Consider the following 23,527-nt stretch of genomic DNA (forward strand, 5'->3'; position numbering starts at 1 on the left):
TTGTTACAAGCGTTTGAAATAGATGACCAATCTTTGTAAACGTACATTTTTTTAAATAAAAAAAAAACAACCTTGCATTTCATTTGTCATTGTCATGTCATTTCACGAACAGACATACACGGCACAGGGTCCCAATTGAATTAAAAAATTTCAATAATTTAAAATTTAGTATAAAACAATATCAATTGTTTGAGTTACAGTAAGTATAAACCAACCTCGCAAGTTTCAGTTATTCAGAATATATATCCAATGTTGCGGACCCTGACTATTAACCTTACAAAATGCCGGCGTACTAGTTATGCTGATTCATTTATTAGTAAATACCGTCGGTATTGTTCCGGGACGATAGAGACCGAAAAAAAATCAAAGCCAAGCAAAATAGTTAAGGGTCAGTAATAAATATATTTATATATTTAATACTTTTTTTTTTTTTTTTTTTATTCTTCATATTTATAGAGGCTTTCGTACACTCGTGGTGACGATGCCAGCCTCATAGGAGAGTTCACGTGTGTAACTAACTCTCAGACCTTAGTGCGCGATATTTTTTATAATATGTAAACATTTTCTCAGCCCCTTCTGATAGCGGTTGAGAAAGCAAAATATTCAAGGATAATATGCTGTCCAAAATATTTCCTAAAATGTTTTTCCGCTCGACTTGCCCTATGGTGCATTCTATAAATATGTGGACTAGGTCTTCTATTCTGTTACAATGATCACATAGGTTTGTATCTCTTTTTTTCATGAGGTGATAAAATTTATTACACGGAATATGTCCCGAACGCAGACGTAGTGCACACGTTACCGTCTCCCTAGTAAGTCTGGCACCGTCAAACCATGGAACCCACCCGGGTCGTCCTTGAACACTGCTATACCATATACCCTTTACAACAGAATCTTCTACGAATTTCTTGTTCCACTTTTCTAGACATAAGTTCCTTATTTTCGGTATTAATTCTGTTGCATAGGGTTTACATGCAAGGTCTATTCCCTTATGAATGGATTCATGTGCAAAACCATCAACAATTTCATTACCCCTAATACCTACGTGTGATGGAATCCACTGAATTTTGACACATACATTTTTATGTTGTAGATCGTTTATCAGTTTCAGTGCTTGGTAGGCAATCGACATTCCTCGGTTGCCCGAGACACATCGAGCCAGGTGTTGTAGTGCACTCCTTGAATCTGATAAAATGACCACATCTTGAGGGTTCAAAAGTTCATTGTAATAAACTAATGCTTTTGTGATTGCCATTAGTTCCGCTCTCATTATGCAAGACTCCTTAGCTAACTTATATTGTCTATTAAAATTCTTTTGTGGATCAAAGAATGCACTACCAACACCAACCGAGGATTTGGACCCATCTGTATACAATTTATAAAAGGAATTATATTTTAAGCCTATTACATCTAATGCTTTATGTCTTAGCAGTACACTATTATTACTCTTTTTTGGTAACTCCATATCTGGCAAGTTGCATTCAATGCATGATTTAATATTTATATATGATACCCATATGCCTAACTCAAACATGTCTAGAATATTATTTCGGGATCCTTGAATATCTTCACGAGCCAGTTGATTATTGACATTCACTAATATTGGTTTGGTTTTATTGTTCCAATATCTATTTTCACATAAAGTACTTAGTTCCTGTAATTTATCTTTTAAATTAATTTCATCTATTGTAGAAATTTTAAGTAAATATCTAAAAGCTAACCATTCTCTTCGGATATTTAATGGAGGTAGGCATAGCTCACTCTCCATCACGTGAATAGGAGTAGTGCGAATGAAACCACCACATATTCTCATAGCTCGATTTTGGAGAACGTCTAGTTTCATTAAATTGCTCCTAGCGCTAGTGCCATATAAGAAGCTCCCGTAATCAACCCTGCTTCTAATCAAAGAAATGTATAATCTACGAAGATGTTTCTGGTGAACTCCCCAAGATGCTCCAGCCAGAACTTTTAGAATGTTAAGAAATTTGTATATTTTGCTGCAAGTTTCTCTAATATGACTAGTCCATCTTAACCCTGTATCAAGCCACAGTCCTAGGTACTTAATTTTGTTAACATTTTGGATGACTTTATCTTTCACTTTTATCTTAATCTCTTTTCTTTTCCTTCCTCTTTTAAAAATACATGTTTTAGTTTTTTCTTCAGAGAGTGATAAACCAATTTTATCTAAATCTGTGGAAAGTTTAGTCAGGGCTAATTGCAGATTTTTATCAGAATCACAGTTATCAAGGTATGTATACAGCACAAAATCATCTGCGTATTGCGAAACCACGACATTAGGGATATTTCTACATATATTTATAGTGGCAATATTAAACAGTAAAGGAGACAAAGGATCTCCTTGAGCTAAACCTATTCTCGTGGTTCTAACGTTTCCTTGATTACAAGTTCCTGCCACTTCTAATTGACGATTTGATAAAAAGTTCCAAATGTAAACGCAGAGACTCTGATCAATGCCTAATCTGTATAACATCTGAACCAAAGTTTTAACATTTACGTTATTGTACGCATTATCAATATCTACAAAACAAGCTAAGGTTGGAAATTGTTTTGAAAATCCAATTTGGATGTGACTTATTAAACTAGATAAATTATCTAAGCACGAATGTGCTCGTCGAAAACCGGTAGTACCACGAGGAAATAACGATTTACTTTCAAAATGCCATTCCATCCTTCTCATAATAATTTAAATGAAAAATTTTACATGGGCAGGATATAAGCGATATCGGACGCAAAGAAGAAGAAAGGTTTGGATCTCGACCCGGTTTTGCGATGGGTAACACTCTCACTTGTTGCCATTGATTGGGAACTTCTCCTACACGTAAAATCCAGTTATATAACCGAACTAAAAATACCTTTCCCTTTGTAGGAAGATGAAATAACATAGAGTAGGATATATTATCCATTCCCGGAGCGGTGTCCTTCTTCCTCAAGACGTTTTCCAGTTCAGCCAAAGTAATTTCTCTGTCCAAATTTCCGTTTGAACACCCAGAAAATTCTGGAGGTTCTTCTTGAGCTGTATCAGGAGTAAGAGAGCGAAGAAGTTCCTGGGCCCTTTCAGGATCCACACCACTACCAGGAGATCGGCCACCCTTCATCCATCTCATCCTCCGCCACATTTCGGTTGGAGAGCTTTCTTCGTCTATGCTCGAGCAAAATTCCGACCAATTCTTGGAGCGTGCACGTTGAATGATTTTTTTGGCCTGTGTCACTTTGTTTTGCAATCTATTGTAGTTGTCGGGAGTTGGGTTTCGTCTTAATTGAGCTAACGCTAGACGTCTTTCGGCAACTACTTTGGAGATAGAAGAGTTCCAGTATGGTTTCGGTATAAATTTACTATTAGGCTCAGTACAGTGTTTAATCCATGGGATTGCTTTTTCAGCCGCCGCGTTTATGTTATGCAAAAAATAGTCGTAACATAGCTGGACACTATCAAATTCGTCAGGATTATCGAAGGTCGCCTCCAAGAATTCACTGTAGTCCTTCCAGTTCGCTTCTTTAAGATTACGCTTTTTATTATAGATTCCAGATCTGTTAAAACCAAACGTTATTTTAATAACTATATGGTCACTTCCAAGCGTTTCGTTGGTTGTTTTCCAGTTTATTTTAACAGCAATGTCTTGGGAAGCAAACGTTGTGTCAGGAGAAGACTGCTGTAAGATACCATTAGCTAATCGGATCCTAGTTGGGCTGCTATCATTCATGCATATGTATTCATGTTCAAACATTGATTTATAGACAATTTCTCCCTTTCGATCCGTCTTATATGACCATGATAAATGGTGAGCATTGATATCCCCGGTAACCAAAGTCTCTGTATTATGCAAACTAAAAATTTGATCCCAATCCCTTTGGGTCATGTTAATTCGAGGTGGGCAGTATAAATTAACAATATATTGGAGTCCAGGCACATTTAAGATCTTAACTCCTATTACTTCTATATCTTTATTGTGTAAGGAAAGGTTAGTGACTATTATCTTCACTGATTTATGTATTAACATACAGACACCGCCGTACGAGTCATCCCTGTCAAATCTAACAATGTTATACCCGCTGACTTTGATAACATCTTCTTCGCTTAACCACGTCTCACTTATAAGAGCTATGTGTATTTTGTCTTTATTTAGCATCAACTGTAAATCGTGTATTTTCGGTCGTAGACTGTTTGCGTTCCATTGTATAATGTTTAACAGGTTTGTTTTTTGTTTGTAACTATCCATTATGATTCGAACTTAAAAACTTCATCAGGACACCCATATTTATATACTTTCGTAAATAATCTAGAGCTTCAATAACTATTAACTGTATTATGTTTTGTATCTTCTCTCCAATTTCACAATCCGCAAATATAATTTCTTTTATCTTTTCCCATAATTTTATTAGCAACTTCTTATCTCGAACTTTCGTGATGTTTTCCTGTTTAGTAGTATTATCTATTTCCTCATCTACTTCTATGACTTTTTCTTCATTGCTCGTTGTTATAGGTACACTTTCTTTAGTATTGGATTTCACTATTTTCCTTTTAAGTTTTCTGGTATCAATATTTGCTCCTTGTCCTTTTCCAATCAGTTTGGCCAATGATTCAGCTTCTTCGTTGGTTTTTATTATATTACTTTGCTTAACTGAGTCGGAATAACTTTCTATTTTATTAGCCAGATTCTTTACCAGCTTATCGCTTTTGTTATTGTCTCGTTCGATATTATTGATTTGCGTTTGCACTTTTTCTTCCTGATGACTCACGGTTGATTTGTTGTTTTGAGTATTCTCACTATATTTTAACAGCGCTACTTTATATGAACATTTTTGTTCAGACATAATATCCCTAATTGATCTCTCTTTTTCGTATGTCGGACAATACCTTTTAAACATCGCCATGTGGTTACCTTTGCAGTTTACGCACTTATACTCTGTTGTCTCACAATTTTCGTGGTTTTGACCACATTTTGGGCATACATCACTTTTTGATGGGCAGAATACTCTCATATGACCATATTTCCAGCACTTTGAACACTGCGTTACGGGAAAAATAAATGGCTCGACTTTCATCCTTGTCCCATACACGTATACGTACGGGGGTGAAGTTTTGCCTTTAAAGGTTATTTTAATTGTTTCACTATCAATCCATTTCCCTTCTTGATTTTTCTTCTTCAGCCTTTTTATGCCAATAATTTCTACATCACTTTGCACAATCTCTTTTACACTGTCTTCTTTTTCATCCAAATCAATTTCCTTGATAATGCCATAATTTTGTATTATTTCATCGGTTTTCCGGCACGTCCATCCTTTTTCTTTAAAAGTCTCAGATGACACAAGTTTTGACACAGATATTTCATTTGTGGTGCGAACCAGGATCTTGTAGGGGCTCTTATAAATCACTTTGGTTATATCGGTGATGTTTTCCTTATTCAAAATCCTCGCGATTCCGATCTGTTTTGGCAAAGCTTCTTTGGCTGTAATTGCAACCTCAAAATATATTTCACTGTTTGATGTTTGTTCCTTTTCAGACCTTACATCTTTTGATGGCGAAGCTAACACTTTTAACCTTTTTCCCTTCTTTTCCACCAACTTAAATCCATCCTCATCTTCTTCTTTTGAGCTAGATCGGCCTCTCTTTGCCGCAGCACAATTCCCTTGGTTCACTTCTTGAAAAACAGTATTTTCCATTCCCATATCACTGTTATCCCATACCAGCTCAGAATTTGGGGATTGTTCGTGTATCCCTGCTACTTCCATCATAAACTGTCGATAAACCTCTTCTTCGTCATCATTTGAACCCCCCATCTCGATATTAAAAAAAACTTTTTTTTTTTAGGTGGGTAGATTAAACATAACCTGGCCCACACTCACGAAACACTTATTACTTTCCACTTAAATCTTCAGATCGAGGTAATCTAATGACCACTAAGATTAAACAAAGTCATATATAACTAATTCACCAACTAACACTGTCACAAAACTGTTTTACGAAATAATTTAACGCTAAGTACTACGGGAAGATGTTATCTTTACGGCGTACCGCGCGTCACTGATATTTAATACTAAGAAGCAATTTCATCTAGGTACTTTTTACTACTATTAGAATAGAACTAAGTGTTTAACTTTAATATTTTTATAACCTTACTTTTTAATCTTTTAACTAGTTCTGTTTATCTAATATTTAATTATTTACGAAGTCAACATTTTTGTTATTTTTATAATATTGTGCTATTATATACACATATAATATATCATGATAGCTAGAGTCTGTCTAATAAGGAAGGGTACCCAACTGTCCGGCTATAAATTTGAGCATAACATGTGTCCATTATTTTTTCATGTTCTCCAACATATTATAATCAAACCAGTAATTAACTAGCAATTTGCTTGAACAAAACTCTCTGCAGAAGTTAGAGGGTTTTGTCACTTTTCAGTACTTTGGATGCCAATTTCTCCCAGTAGATTGAGTTTGGGCAGCTAAAAAAAATATGTGTCTGTTATTTTAGACTACTCTATAACATATAATATAAAAATAAATCAAATTGGAGCTGGCCAGTTGGGTAACCTTCCTTATAAGCTAATTTTGCACCAATTTGAATAGAACAGAGTGACTACCAAGTATCACTATAAACATCATATTTTCATAGAAATTTGACATTGATAATTACACCAATGAAAAATGAAATGTAAATGAAAATATTTATTTTCAGGCCACTACTGGCCCATAGATAAATACCAATGCCATGTTATTTTGGTCCAACTTGAAAACATTAAAAGAATTTTAAATAAAATATGTGAGCACACATTGCTGGGCCAAATGTGTAATTTTCTATTTTATACATTTTGACGACTGGCCGATGGTCCCGGGTTCAAATCCTGTTTTTCCAAATCCAGATATTTGTTCCTGAGTCATGGTTGTTTTTGGTAGTATTTATATATTATATATGCCGTTGTCTGAGTACCCACAACACAAGCCTTCTTGAGTATGTTTGCTGTGTGGAATAAATGATTTTTCTTTCTTAATGTAAGGTACAATTCCAGCCATGGCCGTGGACAAGTCAAATTTCCTGCTTCCAAATAGCCAGAGGTTTGTGGAGCTGGAGAGCTCCCAAGCCTTCAATAATCTGACTAATCGGGAAAAGTTGTATGCTCATTATTTGAGTCAGGTAATGTTAATAACTACAGTATTATGTAAATTATGCTTTTCATTGATAAGTGAATAATTTAGTTTTGTATTGATTAATCCACAACTCTTTCAACCACTACATTGTTGTTAACACTTTTACTGCGGTAGAGGGTAGAAAGACCAAATGCAAAGTATGCTTAATTATGAGTTACACTAATTGCCGCAGCAAAGGTGTTAAAAATAAGACATCACAGTATTAAGAATAAGAATAATATTTATTTGAAAAGAACCTTTCATTTTGCCAATACCAATTATTGACTTATGATTTAAACTTTGTCACATTATTTAAGATTGGTGTGAAAAAATATCTAAAAAACATTTGTTTCTTATTTGGTACCAAGAATGATTATTTTTTAGGCTGCATGGAATGGAGGTCTAATAGTCCTAATGCAGACAAGTCCGGAGTCTCCAAGGATCTTCTCCCTACTGCACAGGATCTTCCTTGGCGAGCCCCTGGAGGATCTGAAAAAGTCTGCCTTAGCAGCTGGTGCTACTGAGGATGATTTCCAAGTAAGTAACTATATGTGTCAAAGTCTAGTAAAAGGTCCCACTTTGTCGATTACCATAAGGGGGCTATTCATAAATTACGTCATTTCAAATTAGGGGGGGGCGGTCTGGTCATCGGATGATGGTAGCATGACGTAGGAGGAAACGGGGTCATTCGAAGCATGATTTTTGGATGAATTTAGGGGGGGGGGGGGGGGGTCAAAAATCGTCAAAAATAGATGACGTAATTTATGGACAGCCACAAGGTTGTATCTTTATACGAATAACCTATCAAAGGGTCCTTATGGCAAGCAACAAAGTGGGACATTTTGCTTGAAAATGACACATACCTATTTGGATAAGTTTATCTGACACATTATTAGGTCTCCAAAACACTTGGTAAATCACTGCTAATTCTCATACTAAGTCAGCCAGCTCAGCCATCAGCTCAGGCATCAGCTCTAAGAGCTGCTAGTGTATCAAATAAAATAATAAATAATAATAATAAGGCGTAGGGATGTGACGACCCCATCGCCCGCTGGTTTTACCAGTGCAATCAGTCAACGCAGGGCAGCTTGTGGCGAGCTGTTGGGGATTAGCGACCTCACGTACCCGAGTGCTCCTGGAGAGTTCTGTTACCCGCAAGGAGGGTGGGTGGGACAGGATTCTCTGCCTCTGGCTTGCCTTAGCCGGCCGGCCAGAGTGGAGTCGTTAGAGCTATAAGCTCCAGGGGTGGAAGTGAAATATGCATAAGACGCGAGTTGGCACAGTGGCTGTTAACAGCCACTGGGTAGAAAGCGGCGCACACCTCTCGACACCCCTGAGCCGCTCACACCGGTGTTGCCCTTGAGCCATCCTAGATGTCGCTTTTTGTGGGGGCCCATCTTGTGAGGGCGAGTCACCGTCTGCCGGAAATAAAATTGCATACCGTTTTATTAGGCAGGCGTCCGGGTTTTTACCCCATAGCTCAGTTCTTAGTCCATCGCTTTCACCCAATAACCTAGTTCATTTTAGATTCCATCAACTCTCAATAGTCCTTACACCCTGGCGGGTGCTGCCTCTGCGTGCGTCCCATGACACGGGCAAGGGCAGCCTCCGCTCGGTGTACCCCTTACATTTCATTAAAGTGTCAAAAGGGCCTCTACGTGTTGGCTTCGGCTCCGCGCACGCCTCCCAAAGGTCCGGAACACCATTGTTCCGTGATGGGAAAGACATAAGTATTTATTTATTGCAAAATATGCACAATTTTTTATGACAAGTTGTGGAAACCTAGTCTGTGAAAACTATTTATCGATTGTAGATATCCCCAACTACTAAACATACAAACTTCAAAATGTAGAGCCACTTTTTCAAAAATGTGTCTATAGTAAGTGGATTAAAAATTCTCTGAAATTTACCCATAACCCAGTTTAAATGTTAATTCCTTGAAATATGTTACAAGAAAAACTTGTTGAAATTGAAGTTAAAAGCCACATTCCTGCCTTATGTAACCAAATGTATATAAATATATAGCCCAATCTATGTTCTCATTGATATAAAAAGCCCAACCCATGTGTATCTATGATATAACCTATTTTCCCATGAATAGAGTAAACTTACCACAAGTTTATCTATGAATGAAATAACCACATCCTGACCTTATTATGAATGGAGGAAATACACCTAAGTTACTGATAACATGTTTTGAAATATACCATGTATATTCCAAAGCAAGTTTAAGTTTCAAAGAATAAGATTACCTGTGATGTGATAAGTACACAAAACCTCATTAGCAAAGTACAGTCGCCATCAGATATATCGGAGCGGCTAAGGTGCTCACAAATATCTGAACACGCATCTATTGTCAGGACGTTAGAGTGCGTGTTTAGATATTTTTGAGCGCCTCGGCCGCTCTGATATATCTGATGGCGACTGTACAGGATCCTATAAAGACATAAGGAATGCATTTAGGCCATTGAGGGACAACCTTTTTTTTAGTGGAAGCTTATTATCTGTGGTATAGCGTTTCTTAAACACTTTCGAGTCTCAGGGATAATTTGCCAGCCAATAAACAATTTTGAGATATTCAATTAAGAATTTAATTTTGACTATCATCGTGGGACTCAAGGGGGTGATATTTATTGGAATCTTTTATGAATATTTCATTCTACCAAATTTGAATAGTTACTATGATATTGATGGGTGGTTTGGTGCAACTTTGATAAGTTACGGTAACTTTTCATAAAGTTGACTTTTGCTTGTAATTGACAAGCTTCTTTATCAACAGCTTTGTTTCAGGCCTTCCTAGTGTACGCCGGCGGCATTTTCGCCAATAGCGGCAACTACAAAGGCTTCGGCGACACCAAGTTCATACCAAACCTCCCCAAGGAGTCCTTCGAGATCATCGTCAAGGCTTCCAAAGCTTATGAGAATGATAACACGCATATAACCAAGCTGTGGCATAACACGCAGAATGCGATATACAGCTTGGCGCCTAGGCTAACGAGTCTAGGCTTAGCTGATAAGGTGAGTGATCTTTGACGTAATTATCCTTCACAATTCAGAATGAGCCGCCTCACAAGGAAATTTCTTCGCAAGTCGGCTATTTTGGTGTGGACTCGCCCTATAGAAGATTATGAGAATTGCAACATGCTGTGGCATAACACGCAGAATGCTATATACAGCTTGGTGCCTAGGCTTAATAAGGTGTGTGATCTTTTGTACAGACATATTATCCTTCACAATTCAGAATGAGCCGCCTCACGACTCAATCTCAAGGAAGCGTTGAAAAATATGTAATGCTAGCTAGTTACTTTATGGCCTACCAACGTCAACACTGTTAACTAATTATTCGTAAGCCTTATTGCTAAGACTTAAGGCTCACAAATCGTCAGCTAAGACGACTGAATGAATGCTACTGTTAGTATTCACCGAGGCTAACCGGTCTAGGCTTGCCTGATAAGGTAAGTCAATGATCTTTTGTACTTGATAAAGTGAGAAAAGCTTTACTACAATTAATCCTTTGCCATTGTTATACATAAGATTTCATTTTGCTTGGCTGCTGTAATTTTTTCAATACTAGCTTGTATGTTAGCACTGTTTGGTTACAATAATGACACAATGGTGGCAAAAGGACTATATAGATCGATTAGTTAGATCCTAAATATTTGCCCTGTATGAACTAAATGTTCTTTCTTTTATGTGCTAAGGTAATCAGGGGATATACCTATATTTATATTAGGTACACTTTACCAAGTAAGATAACTCAATTACTTCGCTTTATCAATTTAATAACCACTAATCAGGTCATGATCAAGGTAAAGTTTCTTTGTATTTGATCGTGCCAATAGACTGTTAACCTTGAATATTATAATATTTTCACGTATATAATTGAATGCTGTATTTACCGGTATTCACGCGTTACGATCACTATGACTGTATAACTTCAGTATTACATAGTACTTTATTATTATTGTTTTACTTATAACTTCCTGCGATATTGTTGTACATCATATGGAAAAGCAAGTACCATCATCTAAAATTCGAAAACGGTGTAATTTTGAAATAGGGAAAGAAGCACTTTCTACTGTAGTAACAGTATGCAAGATGCCTTGAAAAGTGTTGCTAAAGTATGAAGCGCTTTTGGCTTTATAGCTATAGCCTGTCCGATTTCTAAGAGCAAGTTCGCCATACATTTACTATTCAATTCAATTTCAATTTATTTCAGACCATGTCCATAGTGTTAGTATACATTCCCTTAATATTATGTCAATTACTTAAACCTAAACTAAATTATAACAAATTATATACTAAGCCTCTGGAACCCATATGTACATCGTCCCAGTGTTTCCAGAAGGCGCAAGCAGGCGACTTTAACACTAGGCGCAAGAGGCTGTTGTAACTGTCACGCACGCGACGCATCAATGAGGCAGTTCTATTGCGTATTATCGCACCGAAGCTGTCAGTGTGCGCCTCCGCGAACATACCGGACGCGCTATACCGGACTATGGCGTACTTGATCTTAGAAAAACGGACAGACTATACCCCAATGAACCTTATTGTATCAAGATGTTGTACTCGTATAACAAAGATTTCTTTTGTGTCAGGGTGTCACCACATACTTCTCAAGCAACTGCACGAAAGAGGACTCGGACCTGGTGAACGAGTGGATGAAGACCAAACGCATCGAAGCTTACATCTGCCGGACGTTCAAAACCACCGCCCAGGATGGACGTAAGTTTTATTTGTACCAAACCTTCCATAGGTATTATTGTTACCAGACAATAAGAAGTTAATTTTGATATCTCAATATACACTATTTCTTTTCTATTCAATTATGACACCGAAACCGTACCAAAAACGTGACAAATACATTGAACTGAAGGCATATTACGGACGGTTTTATCCATAAAAAAGCTACTTTTTAAGGTTCGACGTTCTTAGTTTTATTATGATCAGTGTCGTTTTAATATTCGAACCGGAAACTTATGAAACTACCTTAGTTTTTTATCCAAAGGCTCTTTTTAAAATAATATTCTCAGGTAAAATTTATTTGCTTCCAATCTAATTTCTATACCTACTTTTTCAGTACCCCTCTTCACCATCCGCTACGCCAGCGTCGACACAACCCCCCTATCAACTACCCCCGAAAAATACAAGAACGCCTACTTCATCGAATCCCGCGGGGACTACTCCCCCCTCCTAGCGCTCGCCACCGAACACCTGAACACGGCCATCACGCACGCCGCCAACGACAACGAGAAGAACATGCTGAAACATTATGTGAAGAGCTTCACTGAAGGGAGTTTGGACGAGCATAAGGAGGGCAGCCGGTTCTGGATCAGGAATAAGGGGCCTATTATTGAGACGTGAGTTTATTTTCTCTTTTCATCATATCAGTTGAAAGACTAAGGTATTTTTCCAGGGTCACATGTCGTTTGGTACTCTTGTTCAACTGTTCTCTGCGTCTTTGCAACTCCATGCTGTGTTTTTTGATGTTGCCCTCAACTTCCAAATCTCATGCAGAATGCATGCAAAGATTTTAAATTTTTATTAACATTATACCAATCATTTTAGTCCTTCCCTGTGTTTTTGATCAAATCAGTCTTTATTGACAGATATCAAGGCTTCATAGAGACGTACCGCGACCCGGCCGGCCAGCGCGGCGAGTTCGAAGGCTTCGTGGCCATGGTCAACAAGGAGATGTCCAAGAAGTTTGGCGCCCTGGTGGACGGGGCCGAGAGGTAGTGATTCAATTATTTACGTATATGTCAGCAGAAATAGGTAGGGATTGTCTGACTCGGCTCTTTTGTCAGACCTCCACAAGCCTCGGCAACAAAGATCCTAGTCCCTCAAGTCAGCCAATTCCTCTCTTTCGTCAATAATTTACTATTGCTTTTACTGCTTTTGATGCTGCTTTCTTGAGTTAAGAAAGAATAAAACGCTATATCGATTTGACATTACCCCGTAGGTTCATAAAGCTGCTGCCGTGGGGCCCGGACCTGGAGAAGGACACGTTCCTGAGGCCCGACTTCACCAGCCTGGACGTGCTCGCCTTCTCCGGCAGCGGCATCCCCGCCGGCATCAACATCCCCAACTGTACGTACACTCAGCACACCCCGCAGGTTCATAAAGCTGCTGCCGTGGGGCTCCGACCTGGAGAAGGACACGTTCCTGAGGCCCGACTTCATCAGCCTGGATGTGCTCGCCTTCTCTGGCAGCGGCATCCCCGCCGGCATCAACATCCCCAACTGTACGTACACTCAGCACGCCCCGCAGGTTCATAAAGCTGCTGCCGTGGGGCTCCGACCTGGAGAAGGACACATTCCTGAGGCCTGACTTCACCAGCCTGGACGTGCTCGCCTTCTCGGGCAGCGGCATCCCCGCCGGCATCAACATCCCCAACTGTACGTACACTCAGCACACCCCGCAGGTTCATAAAGCTGTTGCCGTGGGGCCCGGACCTGGAGAAGGACACATTCCTGAGGCCGGACTTCACCAGCCTGGACGTGCTCGCCTTCTCCGGCAGCGGCATCCCCGCCGGCATCAACATCCCCAACTGTACGTACACTCAGCACACCCCGCAGGTTCATAAAGCTGCTGCCGTGGGGCTCCGACCTGGAGAAGGACACGTTCCTGAGGCCTGACTTCACCAGCCTGGACGTGCTCGCCTTCTCCGGCAGCGGCATCCCCGCCGGCATCAACATCCCCAACTGTACGTACACTCAGCACGCCCCGCAGGTTCATAAAGCTGCTGCCGTGGGGCTCCGACCTGGAGAAGGACACATTCCTGAGGCCTGACTTCACCAGCCTGGACGTGCTCGCCTTCTCGGGCAGCGGCATCCCCGCCGGCATCAACATCCCCAACTGTACGTACACTCGGCACCAGGGGCCCATTTCTCGAACGATATTAGTCTAATATTATATGTGTGTTGTCATGGCAACCTGTATACAATGTGACAGTTCGTGGACTAAAAATATTAGTCTAATATCGTTCGAGAAATGGGCCCCAGAAATAGCTAAACGGGCGACGTGTTCAAAATGGTTATGGTTACCTATTGCCATCTCGAGAAATTTTTGATTTGATGATATTTCCATTTTTCTAACACTATCGGTTTTTCCAAATTTTGAAAAAGGTATCCTGTAGGGTAGGACCCATTAGGAGTACCTGTCGATCGACGATCAAGACTACCTGTTGTTAGTTATATGTGTTTGAGCACTTGGTTACCTTTTATGTGTTACTGACAGGTTTTTGAAGTGAAAACTTCTTTAGCGGCGCTGTGCACTTTTTGAGGTGGGGAAAAAATGATAAACTCGATACAGCGTAAGGCGTAACGGGTAAGGCGTCTCTCCTCTCTTACTACCGCGCGGCGAAAATGTATGCCTGAGCCTGCGGTTTCATGTAGGCGGCGCAGTGCGCTTGCGTGATGTGTGACGGACAATGTCATTGTTTTTTTTATTTAAATGCCATCTAGTGAGATTCCCTCAAACTGGTATTAATATACCTAACTGTAGTACCAGTAGTACTTACAGTGATGTGCTTAGGGGTTTCAAGTAATGCGACGATACAACGCTAGATGGCGTTAACATCAATTACACATAGTGCTGCAGACATTTTGCACTATATGTTATTAATATTTTGAGTTACAATGTCGTTGAGTTTTCACTTCTGCCGGCACTCCTGGAGTGCAACCCGTTGTTTTTTTTTACCTTACAATGCCACAAGTAGTTTTGGTTTGGTCTGAGAGAATCGAGAAAAATAGGATTTTGCTTCTAAGCAACGGCATTTAAAACCAAATTATGATGTTTAACCCCCAACAAAGGTTTTCGAATCCCTTAACCTCGATATACAGATGTTGTGCATAATTGTTTTCCATCGTATTTTCTCGGAATCGTTCGTATTTGTCATGCTACTTCAGTCAACCTCGGTACTTTTTGTACCGAGATTGACTGAAATAGCAAGACTCGTTCGTACGTTTGGGGTCATCCATTAATTACGTCACACGTTTAGGGGGAGGGAGGGGGTCAAGAAAATGTGACATATTGTGACATGGGGGAGGGGGGAGACACAAACTTTGTGACGTCACTTTAACTTCATCAGTAACCGAAATTTTTTTTTAAATTATTTTATTCGCTGTACATTTAAATAACAAGTTTTTAAAACGATAATCGTTTTTATTCTTTTAATTTTCTTTCCTAAGCAGTTTTGGGTTATAAAATTACTAATATTTATATCGTCAAAAATATTTTGATAAAATATTAATAATACTTAGGTACTTACTTAATTCGATTTGGCGATTTCGTAGAAAAAAATGTGACGTCACACTAGGGGGGAGGGGTTTGCCAAATGTGACCAAATGTGACAAGGGGGGGGAGGGGTCAAAAAACCTAGAAATTCGTGTGACGTAATTAATGGATGACCCCTTTCCGTGAAAATACGATGGAAAATAATTATGCACTACATCTGTACTCAGCTTGGCGGCCATATTTAACTGAATATTAAATTATATCTTTCCATTACAGACGACGAGATCCGTCAAAACGAGGGCTTCAAAAACGTATCTCTCGGCAACGTTATCCCCGCCGCGTACAAGGAGTCCGTCATTCCCTTCCTCAGTGATGCCGACAAGCAGCTGCTAGAGAAATACAGAGTGCCCGCCTTTGAGGTGAGACTTTAGCTGTAATTAAATTTAATAGATTTGGCCTGAAAAAGTTAAGAAAGGCTGGTGACGTGTTTATGCTCATACTGCTCTGCTGCATGCTCATACTCATGGTCATGTTCATGTTTTTGTTTTGTTCTGTTCTCATTAGTCTCATTACATATTTCGCAGGAGTATGGCTTGTGACGGCAAAATTTGACACTTACATATGTCGCCCTAGTATGGTTTGTGACGGCAAAATCTCACTTTTTAACCGTCCGATAAGGAACTTCGTTCCAATAACTCTGCTAATAGAAGTCTAAGAAGTCAAAATTAGTAAATTTTAAGTTCTACGAGACTTACCTCAGAGGACCCCAGAGGCGTGAGTCAAGTCACAAAAGGAGAAACAGAAGATTCAAGGTTCTCACAAGTTTAAAAGACAAAATTTTGACATATTGTCTAAAAAAGAGGTTAGCGGAACAATTCCGTCGAGATGGGTATCGTTAAATTAACCAAACGTTACGGCGCACCAAAAGATACAGTTTAAGGGTCTCTCCAGATACGCGCAATCAGCAAAATCCGATAGGAAAAAGCTTTATGTACAAATACAAATACAAAAAATACTAATACAAATGCGTTTATTTCATTACTTTTTACATAAGTTCTTAGGTATAGTATAAGGGTTAGGTAAGGGTTTATGTCTGCGCAATAAGAGCGAAAAAATCGTTGTTCGGCTCGGCTCGCATCGGCCGGGGCCTGCCGCAGACATAAAGCTTTTTCCTATCGGCTTTTGACCGCTTTTGCCGAATGCGCGTTGATATATCTGGGGAGACCCTAATAGTACAGTTTAATATAAACTTATTAACATTTATTTCAACACTGATTTACATGTATTATGTTGTAGGTGCAAGTGGGCTTGCACGAGCTGCTCGGCCACGGCAGCGGCAAGCTGCTGCGACAGAACGCGGACGGCACCTTCAACTTCGACAAGGAGAAAGTCAACAATCCGCTCACTGGTAAGCGGTACAAACCGCAACACTCCTAACTGTCCATCGGTGGACCTTATTACAAAAGGCATAAGGTCCACCGATAGACAAATAAATGTGGGCGAAGGTACATGTCTTTTTTAACCCTGTACGGATCAAACTGGCTAAAACCGATTAAGAGAGCTGACCCCAGTTAAAAATGGCATAAGGACGTTGACATATCGTGATTTGAAATATAGAATATAAATTGTTCTTATAGTAAATGCTAAAATGTGACTTAAAAATATCTGCCTAAACAAACTCAGGCGCACGGTTAATTTGATAGATGTTTTAACATGTATTTACCGATTCTTACGCCGTTTTTGATTCGAATTGCTCCGTTTTTGTCATTTTTATCAACCTGGCAGAATTATTTTAACAATTTTTAGGTATCAGCGAGTTATCTTCTGTTCGTATATTTTTGACCAGTTGACATTTTTGACAGTATTCATTTGATTAACCAAATGTAAATATTCCCAGGAAAGCCTATCTCGTCGTGGTACACGGAGGGCGAGACGTACGACAGCAAGTTCACGACGCTCGGCTCCGCCTTCGAGGAGTGCCGCGCCGAGGCCGTCGGCCTCTACCTGTCGCTAGTGCCCGAGATACTCGAGTAACTCACTGATTCAACTTTTACTTTTTAGGGTTCCGTACCCAAAGGGTAAAAACGGGACCCTATTACTAAGACTCCACTGTCCGTCTGTCACCAGGCTGTATCTCATGAACCGTGATAGCTAGACAGTTGAAATTTTCACAGATGATGTATTTGAATTGCCGCTATAACGGCAAAATACTAAAAAGTACGGAACCCTCGGTGGACGAGTCCGACTCGCAATTGTCAAAAGTTTCTTAATTTTACACATTTTTATGTACGAAAACGCAGCTAATTTCAACAAATAATAATTAACTCTGTTGTTTTTAGGGTATTCGGCTACTCCGGTGAAGAGGCGCAGAACGTGACGTACGTGAATTGGCTTAGCTTACTGTGGAACGGCGCCGCCAAGGCCACGGAAATGTACCAACCCTCCACCGGCACCTGGCTACAAGTCCGTATATATGCTTATCATATTTATAGTCCGTCAAATCTAACTCTGCGCAGACTTGGACACTTAATATGTCCAAACTTTGGACAACCGGTCTGGCCTAGTGGGTAGTGACCCTGCCTGTGAAGTCGATGGTCCTGGGTTCGAATCCCAGTAAGGGCATTTATTTGTGTGATCACAGATATTTGTTCCTGACTTTCCTGAGTCATGGTTGTTTTCTATGTATTTAAGTATTTATATGTTATATATATCGTTGTCTGAGTACCCACAACACAAGCCTTCTTGAGCTTACTGTGGGACTTAGTCAATCTGTGTAAGAATTAATGTCCTATAATATTAATTAATTATTAAAACTTACTTAAAGGCTCAGTTTCATTAGTGGGCGATACAGGGTGCGGTGCCTCCCCACAGGCGGTATAATAAAGACTAGTGACACTAGTGAAGTCAATAACTAAATCACACGCACGGCGACTCCCCGTAGGCGGTAAAACTAGTAGTGAAACTTATAATGGCGTGCGTCTTGGAAATCCCTCGCAACCCGCGTGCGGGCCCTGTCGACCAATGAAAACAGTTCCCCGACTGCGGGCCTTATGGCATGCTTTATGAAAATCTCCCGTACCCCGCATGCGGGCCTTGTGGACCAATGAAACTGAGCCTTAAGCCTTTATAAGACAGAGGGAATATATTTTCCACCTGATTTTGAACTTTATTTCAAAGTGATAAGAGTTCAATTGTGCATAATATGTGGTTTAATAAACTTTATCTATGCACAGGCACACGCACGCGCGCGCTTCGTACTGATGCGGCTTTTAGAACTGGAAGGCAACGGGCTGCTGACCGTCGTTGAAGCCGAGCCCGGCCGCGACCTGCTGCTGACGCTACAGAGAGACCGCCTCGCCACCGACGGCAAAAGAATCATCGGTGAGAAAACAATCATTGTATTATCCTCTAGTCGCCAAGAGGCCTATAAAAAGGTCGCCGTTCCATTCTATTCTGAATCTTTATATGACAAATCGAATTGCATTTATTTTAGCAAGTTTGGTGTCTGCTCGGCTAGAGGTTATCGTCGATAAGATCTGACTGAACTTTTTTCTTTCAATGTAATTTTACTTAATACATTTATTGCCACCCAGCCATACAAGACATCCGCGCCAGGCCACAAAAATGTAGCCATATAATAGTAGGGTGGTTCAAAAAACATTTTTTTTTATTTTCCGACGGGGCACCCCCTTATTTTGTTACACTTATTATGCTGATAAAATACACCAAGTTTCGTAATTTTATCTCAACTACAAGGGGGTGCTCAACCACTTTGAAAATTTTGTATGTTGTATGAAAACCAAAAAAAAACAAGTATTTATTATTCAGAATTTTATTTCAGTATCTGTTTTCACATTATTTGCACATGTGATTTATAAGTTTTTAAGTAGAAAAACATTTTTATTTCGATTTTTTATAATTTTTTAAAACTAAGATTTTAGAATTTCACCTAAAAAAATCATAACAAATAGAAATAAAAATGGTTTTTCACCAAATAACTTTTAAATCACACTTTCAAATAATGTGAAAACTACTACTTACATAAAACTCAAAAAAATAATACCTTGATTTTTTTTGATTTCATACTCAACTTTGAAAATTTTCAAAGTGTTTGAGCACCCCCTTGTAGTTGAGATAAGATTACAAAACTTATCATATTTAGTCAACAGAACAAGTGTAACAAAATGAGAGGGTGCCGCTTCTTCTAGCTAGAGTTTGAATTTTTCCCATACAAACGTGAACCACCCTAATATATAGCTGTAGCACCATGATCCCGACTATCGGGTCGTCCGGCCTGAGAACGAAATCATAAAATACCCGATAGTCGGGTTTTCGGCACTGAATGTGTTAATTTCCTGAGCACCTTATTTGGGTATTTATTTATTTGAATCATTTTAAGGCTTATTTAAGGACCTCCAAAAGAGTTACGTACCCTATGTGTAGGGTGAAAGAATAACAAACGAACGACTTCTGTTGCTAGTTAATCATAAGCACATACAGAAACTTATCAAATATATAATTTGTAGTCGTTACTATCCTGTACGAACTTATATCATACATACAAGCTTTTGAATAAACGTCTTTATTACTACTTGCCCCACAGGCGAGTTCCTCGTGAAGCTGCAGACCCTGAAGGCGACAGGCGACGCCGCCGGCGCCGAGAGCCTGTTCGACAAGTACAGCCGCCTCGACGAGCCCTGGGGCCGCTGGAGGGACATCGTCATGCTGCACAAACAGCCCCGGAACATATTTGTGCAACCGAATACTGTTCACAAAGGTCAGTATAATAAAGAACGCTGTGGTGACAATAAAAAAAGAATGAGAACCTTTATTAAAAAATTACATTTATTTTGGAGACTGGTCTGTTTAAGCTAACACAAGCTATTATACTTAGTAACTTTATTTTTATTAATTAATTACAGTGAGACGCCTCATTCTGCTCTCGTATGTTTCTTTTCTCTTAATGAATGTATTAATTATACAGGATATTGACTCTTGGAGACCCTATACATCTCTAAGGATAACTTGATAAACTATATAATCTTATAGTTCTGACACCTAGAGACATTTACACCTCTAAATATTATAGTTTTTTTTTGTATTTTGTATCTGTATTTTTTATGTAATTCGACATTAAGAGACCATATACATCTCTTAGTAATTGTAATACGTTAGATTGAATTCTTAGTTTTATTTTATAAAATTGTTGATGTTATTATTTTTGCATGTATGTAAATTCAATGATGACGTGTAAAAGTGCCCTTGTGGCCTATTTGCTGAATAAATGTTGATGTTTGATGTTTGATGTACGAAATCGCATGCTTACTTTCGTTTTACTTATAGAACAGACTAGGTTTTACTTATATTGAGTGTGTTAACACGGTCATGCAATTTCAAGACTTAAGTAACCACCCTTACCCAATTACACCTTTAATTTTACCAAAATCCTCGACTATCAAAACGAAAGGCTTGAAAGCATAAACTTCACCAAAGCATCTAAGCAAAGAAATCAAGTCTGTTTACAGTCAGCTGCAGAGAAAAGTGCATAGAAGTTTGTATGCAAAGGTACTAAGCGAATAGTGTTTCATTTCGTATTTACAATTTTTTTCTTTTTTTTTTAAACCTTTGTACGCCACGCCTACTACATATTAACGCGCCGTAAGCCTTATTGGAAAGCACGAAGGTTAATATTAAACTGTAACCGTACGCGTCCGTGGCTGTCTTTGACGGTCAACGGCAATGATTTATTATAACTCAAGATACGTTATAGGCGTTCCAAAATGGAAGCGCTCACCTTGTGACAAATTGTACAAGTTGCTTTTAGTCGCACCTGGGCAAGCGAGAATTGTGCACGTGCTAACGAGCTCGAGCTCTCGTTCACCGAAAGAGAAAGAGACAAGCTCATGTTTAACAACGAGTATGACAAAGATGAATGGAATGCGAAAATTAATCAAGAATAACAGATTTCTTTGTAAGTACAGAAATAAATATGAAAGTATTTTTTGTGTTCCTTATGGAGTATAACCTATCTATAGTTATATATCATTGGTCAAATGGTTAAAGACAGGGTGAAGGTCTCCCTGCGCTGTAGTCTGATAAACTCCATCCACAAATCCCTGTGGCTCTTCAGCAACAAGAACAGCACATTACTAACATCAATTTGAAGTGAGCACAGACAGTCGAGCAATGGCGCCAGCTCTGGCCTTACGACGTGCCCTATAAAGTATGGCACGTATGTCAGAACACCGCTTATTACGAAAACTAAAGACGCAATGCGTATTCTGTAAAACAAGGTACTAATTGCACTGCGTCTGATTTTCGACGCAGAGACCAAAACGTATACAACCCTTATGTATAATGAAAAATTCAAAATACAGGACCCTAGATCGATAAAATCTATATTATCATTTATTACGTGGCCACAGATTAAGACTGCTACCGCGGGCGCTATCCAAGTCAAAAATATAACGTAAATATATATATGGGACGAATGAAAATTGAAGATTTTAACTAAATTCACGTAAAATGAATACGCGATTACAACATGTGATATCGGCAGAGAAATAGCAGAAACGTCAATTACAAAACTAACCCAAACGTTTTCATAATTTACATCAACGAAACTGCTATACAATATTGAAAATATACCATTAGCGAGGAATATATTTACAAACGCGAAGTTTCTGAATTTTCTCCATTTTGGTAACGCTATCCATGAGAGCAGTCCGAATAACACTGTCACTGAGCATAACACAGCGTCGAAATCCGTCCAGTAGTCATTAATTATGAAAAACTTCTCAGTCGTTGACCAGTCAAAATCGCCGTATAAAGTGCCGTTGCTTGCATTGTAATACTCGTAATCTTCGTATATTGTAGTGTTAGTGTTGTATGTATCAGCCCGATCAGCCGTAACCTTGTCAAATGCGTCGCTTTTATTAACCATGCTTCCTAAAAACACCGATGAAGGTGGCATCAATTGTCACTGAAGTTGTTCCAGGCTTAGTTCACTATTAGATTCCTTATCACTATGGCTCTGCCCGTCCGTGGATTTAGTATGTATAGGTCCTCGTTCCAGTAAAAGTATTCTCGTTAGAACGGATGTAGGCGCTCTGTTCCGTTCTCTAATCTTGATTTTGAACTAAAACCCCAGTCTCATGCAAATCTGATGATTTTTTTTCTCGATTTTTCGAATTTCTTGTTGATATTTGTAATGTGCTAAATGTGGGCGCGACTGAAATGGTCACTTGAGCAGTGGCAGTCAATTACCAATCAGTCGATTTTATCAACTATATTAATTAATTAATATTCATATATTGATATAATAAACTTTTATCAATAATTTTGGTCATTACAATTGTAATGCCTATTACCCAATCATATCAATTTACAACGTTAAATACTATATGTATTTTGTGGCTATTTTTATAAATGTTTTTTTTTATATTCTTTCTCATTTTCCAAAAGTCTAAGATGAAATTTGGACCATTTATAAAAATTACTTTGAAGTCTTCTTGATATTATGGTAGTAATACTAGTAATCAGTATGGTATCTGTAAAACTATGAGTGCACAAATCATCTCAAAAATATGTCCCATAGCTCTTATGTCAGCGAATTATGAACTATGGGACATATTTTTGAATAAGTTGGCTACACCCATATTTTTACAGTTGACTGTACCATCGCCCACACTGTTAACAGTACATCGGTGGACCTTATGCCTTTTGTAATAAAGTCCACTGATGTACAGTTAGGAGTGCTGCTGTTTGTACATATAGAGGCATTGTTTCCAGGCGACGAGGTGGAGCTGCGCCGCTACCCGGCCAGCGCCGAGGGCATGGTGCGCTCGTGGCTGCAGCGCTTCCCGTCGGCCGCCGTCTCCGACCTGCTCGAGCAGCTCGCCGAGGCCGACAAGCCCCACTTCACCGACGTCACGGTGCTACATGACAGTTAAATGTTCAATCTAATCCGTCGCGTGTAGTCTCGGACTTATACGGATACGGTGTGGCGAAGTTGGAACTGCATTGGGGTGTCTTCAAAAGCGGGGTAATTTTTGAAAATGGCAAATATCTATAAAACCAGAAGCACTTCTTACTCTAGCAACATTTACGCTAATGCTCTAGTTTCCTAGGATAGCG

The 23,527-nt window shown here is 39.2% G+C and overlaps 1 protein-coding gene across 1 annotated transcript; it reads left to right on the top strand.

The window, feature by feature from the left end:
* The first annotated feature begins 132 nt into the window (after positions 1 to 132).
* Positions 133 to 23,466, top strand: LOC134793786 (dipeptidyl peptidase 3). Its single transcript, XM_063765458.1, has 15 exons — positions 133 to 388; positions 7,036 to 7,160; positions 7,538 to 7,690; positions 9,944 to 10,171; positions 11,752 to 11,878; positions 12,234 to 12,513; positions 12,763 to 12,888; positions 13,424 to 13,551; positions 15,668 to 15,810; positions 16,688 to 16,799; positions 17,289 to 17,421; positions 17,731 to 17,854; positions 18,625 to 18,772; positions 19,995 to 20,168; positions 23,183 to 23,466. The coding sequence occupies exons 1-15, from the start codon at positions 250 to 252 to the stop codon at positions 23,341 to 23,343; spliced, it is 2,301 nt and encodes a 766-aa protein (XP_063621528.1). The 5' UTR covers positions 133 to 249; the 3' UTR covers positions 23,344 to 23,466.
* Positions 23,467 to 23,527: the final 61 nt, after the last annotated feature.

Source organism: Cydia splendana, chromosome 9 (assembly GCF_910591565.1).
Source record: "Cydia splendana chromosome 9, ilCydSple1.2, whole genome shotgun sequence".
Lineage (NCBI taxonomy): Eukaryota > Metazoa > Arthropoda > Insecta > Lepidoptera > Tortricidae > Cydia > Cydia splendana.